The 9965-nt window shown below is 52.0% G+C and overlaps 1 protein-coding gene across 1 annotated transcript; it reads left to right on the top strand.

Moving 5' to 3' along the window:
• Nucleotides 1-7273: 7273 nt before the first annotated feature.
• Nucleotides 7274-9185, top strand: LOC144161241 (protein NYNRIN-like). The gene is made up of 4 exons (XM_077692098.1): nt 7274-7645; nt 7913-8081; nt 8801-8823; nt 8891-9185. The coding sequence occupies exons 1-4, from the start codon at nt 7359-7361 to the stop codon at nt 9183-9185; spliced, it is 774 nt and encodes a 257-aa protein (XP_077548224.1). The 5' UTR covers nt 7274-7358.
• The last annotated feature ends 780 nt before the right edge of the window (nt 9186-9965 follow it).

Below are 9965 nucleotides of genomic sequence, written 5' to 3'. Positions count from 1 at the left end.
CGGACTCCTCGGTAGCCGTCTCCAGGAGGCCCCGGACCTCAAGGCACCTGGTGTACACCCTCGGGCATAGAGCTGGCACCGGCTCCGCTGCTGCGGCCGGGGGCGGGGTGGAAGTAGCAGGAGCAGTGGCCTGCTCGGGTGGGGGCGGGGACGGGCTGGGGACGGTGCTGTAGGCCAGCTCCGTGGTGAGCACGAAAGCCGCAGACGAGCAGCAGTCCTCGTCCTGGAGGGACGACTCTCCTTGGATGGGCCGGTGGCGGGGCTCATCCTCATCGTCCTCCCCCACGTCATCGGCGTCCTCGACGTCGTACTCGCCCTCGTCCTCATCCTCCTTGTCCCCGTCAGCCTCCTCGTCGTCGTGGTCAGCCCCTTCGGGCCAGGACTGCCTCCACACCGTGGGGTCGAAGGCGTGGGTCGACCGCTGCGCCGCCTGCATCTGGGCCCTACAAGTGCGCAGGGCGCGGACGTCCTCTTCGCGATCGCCGCCGCTCTGACCCCCCGACGTCGTAGCAGCTTCGCCGGCGGCTGCATGCTGATACGGCTGGGCTCGGGGAGCCATTGCCGGCCGGCCGCGCCGCGCCCGCGAGGTGGTAAGTGGCTGGCAGCGTGCCCTCACGACCGTAGACGAGGCGGCTGCCCGGGGCACAGCAGCAGCGCCAGCAAACCCCCTCCGGTGCTCCTGAGGCCGGACCTGGGCGGCTGACGAAGTATTGGCGTGCATCATACGCGATGTCGCCCCCAACCTCGACGACTGCCCTGCAGGCGGCACGGCACGACCTGAGTGGTGTTCCGGGTGGTTGTGACGGCTGCGTACCAGAACCCTCTCCTCGAACCTCCGGTATGCACCGACGTAGTCGATGTCGTCATCAGACGGAGAGCTCGAGCTTTCAGATGAAAACACCAGCAGCGGCCGTCCTCGACCCCGTCCTCGACCCCGTCCTCGTTCGTCCTGGAGCTCGCGTTGGCGCCTGACCAATTGGATGAGGGGATTCTCGTCGAGGGGGACGTATTGCCCCGTCCGGCACCAACACGCCAGGGGCCTCGCCATGTCTGGGACGCCGAGGTCTGACGTCAGCAGGGTGGTGCTGGGAAGCCTCCATGGACAGCCTCAATGCTGGACAGCTTGGGGCAGCCTCCCAAGAGAAGGTGGGGGTGCGTAAAAAAGTGAGCCTTGTGGGAAAACCGCGCCTCGACTTTTAGCGGCGTCAAAGAAAAACGACGCAAAACCCGGCATCCATCTCAGCGAGCGTCGTGTTCTTTTTTTACAGAAGACAAAGAAAAGGCACTGCACGCGTCGCGTGCTGCACGTACATATCATCTTCATCGTCCTCTTCCTTGCGCGGCTCGTTCCGACCACGTGACAGTTCCACGCGATGTTCAAATACAATTTACAACATCCTCTGCGCCCGACAAAGTGCGCTCAACCAACTCCAACGGGCACAACAGCTGTACTGGTCTAGTCACTTCTCTACCTCCTGGTAAAGCGACCTTCATGCCCTAACATGATTGTCCCTCGTTGAGTACACCGTGGTTATCCTACCGAGTTTCCAAAATGTTATGGGCACCTTGTCTACCTTGATGACAACTACCTCGCCAACCTTAAACTGGTTATCAGGCTGTACTCCTCTGATATGCGCGCTTCTAAGGGACAAAAGGTATTCCTTATACCAGCGCTTCCAAAAGTCGTTTACTTTTTGCTGCCTGCACTTCCACAGCTTGAGGGTATTATTATTATTATTATTATTATTATTATTATTATATTATTATTATTATTATTAATCCCTCTGGGGAACTGGTTCATGACGTCGCCAACTATTTTGCGCAGCAATTTAGCGCTACATATGGCCAGCGCGATGAGACAGTAAGGAACCTTTTGTTAAACCAGGTACAAGGCCCTAGCCTTATACTATTAGACGAAAAGCTGGTTCTTGAGAGCCTAAAGCGCATGAAAACATCTTTGTCCTGTGGCCCTGACGAATCCCTCCAGCCATTGTTAAAACCTATGGCAGTATTTTTGTACCTGTTCTAACTTCTATATTCAATAATTGTCTAAAAACAAACGTCTTCCCCCGCACGTGGAAAATCTCTCGAGTGCGTCCAATTTTAAAGACAGGCCCGACGTCTGACGCAACAAATTATAGGGCTGTTTCTCTCCTTTGTGCCTGCTCCAAGCTGTTTGAGACAGCGCTTCACAAAGTCTTATCAAGTTCTGTACAAAACGTCCTTATACCTAACCAGCATGGTTTTATATCGGGAAAGTCGACAACAACAAACCTCGCCTGCTTCATGGAGCAGGCCTCCGCAGCAGTTTCAGAGAGGGGCCAGTTGGACGTTGTATACTGTGACCTGAGCAAGGCATTCGATGTTGTCTGCCACTCGTTGTTACTTAATAATCTTTTACTGTCTGGCGTTGATGCACCACTCGTGGCATTGTTATGGAGTTACCTACACAATCGGTTTTGTTATGTGAGTGTTAACGGCAGGAAGTCCGCTATGTACAGGACAACAAGTGGTGTGCCCCAAGGCTCTGTGTTGGGCCCTCTGTTGTTTTCTATTTTTATAAACGATGTGTCAGCTGCAATCAAGAAGTCTTCGTTCCTAATCTATGCTGATGACATCAAAATATTCAAACGTATTAAGTCTGCTGAGGACTGTGTTTCCCTAAACAAAGATGTGTCCTTGTTCTCTAAATGGTGTTCAAAGAATAGATTAACTCTTAATCCAAAGAAAACAAAGGTCATCTCTTATAGCCGAAAAACAAACATCCTTTACTTTCCTTACACAATTGACGGCGGCGCCCTGTCTAGAGTTGATGGTATCAGAGACCTTGGAGTGCTCTTTGACAGCGCCTTAACTTTCTCGCCCCATGTCGATCAACTTACTCGGCGGGCTCTTCGCTCTCTTGGTGCTGTATGCAGATTTTCACGGGACTTTCGGTCCCCTAATTCATTCCTGAAACTATTCAAAACACTTTGTATTCCTCAACTAGAATATGCCTCTGTCGTATGGAATGGAACCTGTCATTCTAACAGCAAACGTATAGAGCGTGTTCAGACCAAATTTCTATCAATATACAGGCATCGTTTTTCCTCTGGGCCTCCCGAGACTGCCTTAGCAGTATCCAGATTCCCATTGCCTGTCTCTCTGAGTTGTCGGCGAACCCGCCTAGATCTTCTTTTTCTATATAAACTGCTTCATGGTATTATCACATGCCAGGAACTACTTGCACAAGTCAGCCTTCGTGTTTCGCAAAAAACAACAAGGTTTACCCCCCCTTTCCATAATGCTACAGCACTCAACACCCATTCCCCCCTCGAAAGAGTGCAACGTCTCTATAACTGTCACTCTGGGAAACTTGATATATTTCAACGTCCCCTTCGGGAGTTTTTGACTGGGTTGTTAGCTGTGATACAATAATTACTCTTCTTTTCGGCACTTTTTTTTTAGTTTTTTATATGGTGTTTATGTATGAAATGTCTTCATAGTTCTTGTTTCTGGTTTGTAAGTCCAATATATTCGTGACTTTGTGGCTGTAACTGCTTCATCGACTTGTCATATATTACGGTATGCTACTTGCTTTCCATCGCACCCGATTTATTGTGATGTGTCTGGTACTTTCCATCTTCTGTTGCTGTTTTTCATAAATCAGTTCCTGTATTTTGTTTCATACATTCATGTTTAATTGAAGCTTTGTGTTTTCGCCTATATCTGCGAATACGTTTTTATGTCTGCTTACTTCACCCAACTGCTGTGACCATTGTTCCATATACTTTTGCCATTGATCCACCATTAGAGTTTCTTAATCGTCTAATTGTGTTTGGAATACCTTTTTATTATCCTTAGGGTTTTACTGCTTTTTTTTTTCTTCGCTCGTTCTTCTTGTTGACTGTTTATATTGTGAGTTTCTGCTGTATATTAGTGCCGCATTTTGTCTTCCTCAGTGCGCCAGAACCAAGGCCTCGGCTGTTCCTGGGCACTCTAATAAACATTGATTGATTGATTGATTGATTGATTATTATTATTATTATTATTATTATTCCCGCAGCATGGCGCCCAGCCGGGATGCATGCTTGCTCTGCTCGTGCCCTTTTTTCGGAAAACAACAGTTCTATCGCTGCGAAAGGTGTGTAAAACGTGTGCATGCAAAGTGTGTGACCTGGCCGGACGACCAACTGGAACTTTTGAGGGCTGGATCGCGCCCATTTTGCTGCAATTTGTGCGATTCGACCAAGTCGGGCGCTAAGCCTAGCGACGAGATGGAGGCATCCCCGACGGAAACGTGTTCTCCGCAGCCCACCGCTCCCCCGACCGTGTCCTCTCTCTCCCCTCCGGGTAACCTTTGTGGTGAGATTGCCGGTCTCCGCCGTCTTCTCCTCGACGCGCTGGAGGGAATTTCTTTTTTGAGCGACGAAGTGTCGCAAATGCGCGAAGAAAATGAGCGCCTCCGAAAGGACCATTCCCGCGGAGCCGAACAGCAGGCTCGAATCGTCGCCTCCCTCCGTTCCGAGGTTCGTTTTTTACGTGAGGAGCTGGCCCGCCGTGTGACCCCCGCGCCTGCGAAGTCCCCGACGGTTGTTCCATTTCAAGCTTCCGTGATCCCCTCAACCTCCGACAACCCCTCGCCCTCCGACACGCCTCGAGACACCGAGACCAGCCCTGTTTGCCCTACGCTGCCAGCTCGTCAATCCCCTTCGGAGCAACGCGTTGACGATCCTGCCCGACCCTCTTTGACAACAATTGCCACAAAGGGTGAAAAGAATACAAAGAAGGGAAACAGGCCTGCATTCCTTGCAGCCATGGAGTCGTGTGTGTGGGACAATCTGCTACACCCGCACGTGTAGCATAGTGAAGAGAATAAAGCTCTCACGCCCCGCGCCTCGCGCCATGACCTTGACGTCATGCGCGTGGTGCCGGGCAGGCATTCCTTCCAATTTGGTTACGGCCGTCCACACCTACGTCTCAGAGACTAGGCGCCTACCCTGTTAACCGCTCTTCTTGTACTCAGACGAAATAAGAGCCTATTGCAAAATCCCTATTGCAAAATCCCGCATAGTCTTCTCTTGCAAATTCCTGCATTCTACAAATTCCTTTATTTGTTGTGCAATTATTCTGATCAACAATTTTTTATTTATTTATTTATTTATTTTTTCTCCAAAATTTAGTGTCCTAAATTGGGCACATTAGCCCCAATATATCTCCCGATCCTGGCCAATCCCCCAAGTGGGTACGCGCCACAATCAGAAAGGAACAACAACAACAACAACAACCTTCCAACATGGTGTCAGAAGCGGGATGTGCTGACCGCTGCTCTCCGCCTGAACGACACGTCAGCACACCCAACCAACCCTCGTTCTGAAGCCGCTTCAGCCTCGTCTACGGGCCTTCCCTCGACTACAGACCTGCGTGCGACCTTCGCGAGCGACTCACCCTCGATGGCCAACAAGAACGGCAGCGCGGCCTCGTTCCAGATCACGGCACCTGACCCGTTCACCTACTCACCGTCAGACTGGCCCCAATGGAAGAGACGTTTCCTCCGCTACCGGGCTGCTTCAGGGCTCAGCGATCGACCCAAAGAATGCCAGGTGGATGCACTGGTCTACCTCATGGGACCCCAGGCAGAGGACATCTTCAATACCTTCAAGCTGACTACTGACGAACAGAAGAACTTCGACGCAGTGCTTAAGGGCTTCGAGGACTACTTCATACCTCGGCGAAACATCATCTACGAGCGGGCGAAATTCAACACCCGAGTCCAGCTGGATGGTGAGTCAGTCGAAGATTTCGCAACAGCCCTACACGCACTAGCAGATTCTTGTAACTACGGGGAGCTCCGCGAAGAGTTAATTCGAGACAGACTAGTCGTGGGCCTCAAGAACCATAAACTGTCGCAAACTCTGCAGCTTGACCCCAGCTTAGACCTAATGAAGGCGCTAACCATCGCTCGTCAGAATGAAGCAGTCCAAAAGCAGCAGGCAGAACTCTTATCGGGCACGCCAAAGGAAGCTGTCAACCTCGACGCTCTGAAAGTAAGGCGTAGTAGACCTGTTAAAGACCCAGTTGCAACGCCACCCCCAACCACACACCACCCGAGGCGTTTCAAGAAATCATGCGGCTGGTGTGGCAAAGAGCGTCACGTGAGGGCCATCTGTCCTGCCAAAGACTGCGTCTGCCAGGAGTGCGGGAAAAAGGGCCATTTCCAAACCGTCTGCCGCTCAACAAATGCTCTTCGGAACATCGAGCTGGAGCCAGGTTTCCTGGGCCTCATGGCGCCGACGGCTTCATCCAGGTGGGAAGTCTCTCCCCTCGTCGAGTCCCAGACCCTGGTATTCAAAATCGACACGGGAGCGGATGAGACTGTTATCCCGGAGCGACAATTCCGACAGCTCTTCAAGCACGTCGTTCTGACTTCCCCCGACCGGATGCTTCAGGGTCCAGATGGAAAGACTCTGCGCATCTCGGGACTGGCAAGGCTTCGTTTCAAGCTCAATGGCCGAGAAAGCGTAGAAAACGTCTACATCTTACCCGGTCTGCGCACAGCCCTACTTGGCAAACCAGCCATCACCAACCATGGCTTGTTCCCGTCTGTGAACACTGTTTTGGATTTAAACATAGAAAGAGATTTTCCCGACGTTTTCCAAGGGCTCGGAAAGCTGCAACAGGAGTATGACATCGTGCTCCAACCTGACGCAACTCCGTTTGCCCTGACGTCTCCACGACGGGTACCACTTCCCCTCTACGAAAAAACCAGGGCAGAGCTACAACGAATGAAGGAGGTTGGCGTAATTACTCCTGTCACGCAACCCACAGCATGTTGCGCGCCAATGGTCGTCGTACTCAAGCCTTCGGGGGCACTCCGAATTTGTGTAGACTACACGGCACTAAACAAGTCTGTACTCCGCGAGTGGCATCCCATCCCAGCTGTTGAACACACCCTTGGCATGCTTCGAGGAGCCGCATGGTTCTCGAAAATCGACGCAACCTCGGGTTTTTGGCAGATCCCGCTGACTGAGAGAAGCAAATTGATCACGACCTTTATAACGCCCTTTGGTCGTTTTTGCTTCAATCGTCTACCCTTTGGCATTTGCTCTGCTCCTGAACACTTCCAACGACGCATGAGTGACATTCTGCAAGGCCTCGATGGGGTCGCCTGTCACATGGACGACATTCTCATCTGGGGTTCGACCAAGCAGGAACACGATGAGCGACTCCGAAGTACTCTCGAGCGGATTCGACGCGCTGGTGTCACCCTAAACAAGGAAAAATGTCAGTTTGGCGTCACGAAAATCTCGTACTTAGGGCACGTCATCGAGAACAACCATGTTCGACCTGATGAGAGAAAACTCAAAGCCATCACAGAAATGCCTAGGCCAACTTCCAAGACTGAACTTCGACGGCTACTGGGCATGGCGACTTACCTCGGTCGTTTCGTACCGAACATGGCCGAACTTCTCCAGCCCTTGCCCAGCATGCTGTCTTCAAAGCAGGAGTTCGTCTGGGAGGCCGCACAAGAGGATGCATTCGGCAAATGGAAGAAACTGCTCTCATCCAGCCCAGTTCTAGCCGTGTACAGCAACGACAGGCCGACGAAGATCACAGCGGATGCGTCGTCCTACGGTCTCGGCGCCGTATTGCGCCAAAAGCAAGAGAACGGCCACTTCGCTGTTATCGCCTATGCCTCTCGTGTACTTACGGAAACAGAACGTCGATACCCTCAGATTGAAAAGGAAGGTCTCTCTCTCGTCTGGGCATGCGAGAAGTTCCATGACTACGTTTTTGGGATGAAGTTTTGCCTTGAGACCGACCACAAGCCCCTAGTTGCGCTTTTTGGCTCAAAACCCATCGACGACTTAACGCCTCGTCTACAGAGGATGCGGATGCGTTTAATGCGTTACGCCTACGAGGTCGTTTACGTCCCCGGCAAAGAACTGACCGCAGCTGATGCCCTATCGAGGTCTCCCGTAAGCCACGGCGAGACGAATGAGCTCGAGAGAGAGATTGAAGGACACGTGGGTCAACTGTTATCTACGCTCCCAGTTTCACCACCTTCCTTGGACGAATTGAAACAGGAACAACACAACGACGAACTTTGCCGCCAGCTCCGTGCATTCACGCAGAAGGGTTGGCCGAGCCGTCGCGACCTAAAACAAAACCTTAAGGAATTCTGGCCACATAAGGACAGCATCACCGAAGTCAACGACATCCTGATGCATGGCTTTCGGATAGTCGTGCCCAAAAAGCTACAGGAGTCAGCTCTCCGCGTACTGTACGAAGGCCATTTCGGCATCGACAAGTGCCGTGCGAGAGCAAGAAATGCTGTCTGGTGGCCTACGATTGACACCGACATCGAGAATCTTGTCAAGTCTTGCCGGACCTGCCTCCAGCACAGGACTAACCGGAAGATGCCGCTGCAGCCGACAGAATTTCCTGACAGGCCTTGGCAGCGAGTCGGCGTCGACCTGTTCTTCATTGGAGGAGCATGGTGGCTAATCGTCACCGACTACTACTCAAGGTATCCCGAGTTGGCCAAACTCACGAGCCTGAATGCGGGGGCAGTGGTAACTCACTGCAAGTCAATTTTCGCAAGGCATGGAATTCCCGAAGTGGTCATCAGTGACAACGGTCCACAATTTTCAAGGGGACCTGACTCGCCGTTTGCAGCCTTCGCCAAAGAATACGGTTTTAAACACGTGACATCGAGTCCCCGGTACCCTCAAAGCAACGGGCTCGCGGAAGCTGCCGTAAAAGTGATGAAGAGCTCCCTCGAGAAGACGGGCGATCCCTACAAAACGCTTTTGGCGTACCGGACGAGCCCACTCAAGAATGGTTACTCTCCCGCTCAGCTCCAAATGGGTAGGAGACTCCGCACTACTTTGCCGGCTTCTGCGGACAGCCTAGTCCCCTGCCTCCCGGACAGAGACAGGCTGAGGGCATACGAGGCTGAAAGCAGGAAAAAGCAACAGCACCACTTCAACATCCGGCATGGGGCACGAGACCTTCCGGACTTGGACCCCGACACTGACGTATGGATCGTGGACCTTAAAAAATTTGGCACGGTCAAAGAGCAAGCGGAGGAGCCGAGGCTGGCGGCTGGCCACCGAGCTGAGGCTGATACTGCAATTTCACTCAAAAATGTGATCAGCGTCGTGACAGCAGTCAATGCAAACCACCCTCCTTACGTTACATAATGCCGCAGCGGAGGTCCCACTTTTTCGAGTCTAATCATCAATGGCCCACTTTGCTTGCTAGACCATAATAATTGCTCTTTTGGGTGCATTGTGGTGAAAGCCAGAAGATGGTAGAAAAGGAGAAAATCTGTGGTTGATGCTTTTTCATGGGAATCGGTAAAACACGAAAATGAAATGTGCCTTCACAAGAGCATTTATTGTGCATCCATATGAAGTTGCATACCGCTATTTGTATTACGTCGGTATGGCACCGTTAAAGCCCGTTCACACTTGCGACGAAGCGATGCGACGAAGCGACGAAGGCGAAAGCGATCGCCACCCTTGCTGTTCACACTTGTACGCGACTTCCAGCGACGACGACGACGATTGTTTGCTTTTCTCGTTATTGTCTCGCGCTCGGAGTGAGACTTCACGGGAGTTTCGCCGCTTGTGGAGACACAGCATCCGGGTGCCTTGGCAGGATATGACGTCAGGAAGTCTCGCCTCCTGCTTCCGCTTCAAAAGCGACGGCGCGAGGAGGCGAATATCGAAGCGCACGCCAGGAAAGGCAAAAGGGGGTGGGTGTATTGCGTTAACGTTTAGTGTTTGGGGAGTTGGTGGTAGTGAATACGTTGTATCAGCAGCTTCTTGACGTAGTTTGAATGAGTCAAGGAAATTTCGTCATTCTTGCGTGTTTCGCTTTGTTTACAAAGCAAGATAACTAGCTGACTGACTGACTGACTGCAACGGCTTACTTGCACGAATGCTTTGCTCTGTGGACAGCCAATACACTCGCCATTT

The sequence above is a fragment of the Haemaphysalis longicornis genome, unplaced genomic scaffold (genome assembly GCF_048455015.1).
Source record: "Haemaphysalis longicornis isolate Haplotype H1 unplaced genomic scaffold, Haemaphysalis longicornis Haplotype H1 scaffold_1, whole genome shotgun sequence".
Taxonomy (NCBI): domain Eukaryota; kingdom Metazoa; phylum Arthropoda; class Arachnida; order Ixodida; family Ixodidae; genus Haemaphysalis; species Haemaphysalis longicornis.
This window is presented reverse-complemented; position numbering and strand designations above follow the sequence as displayed.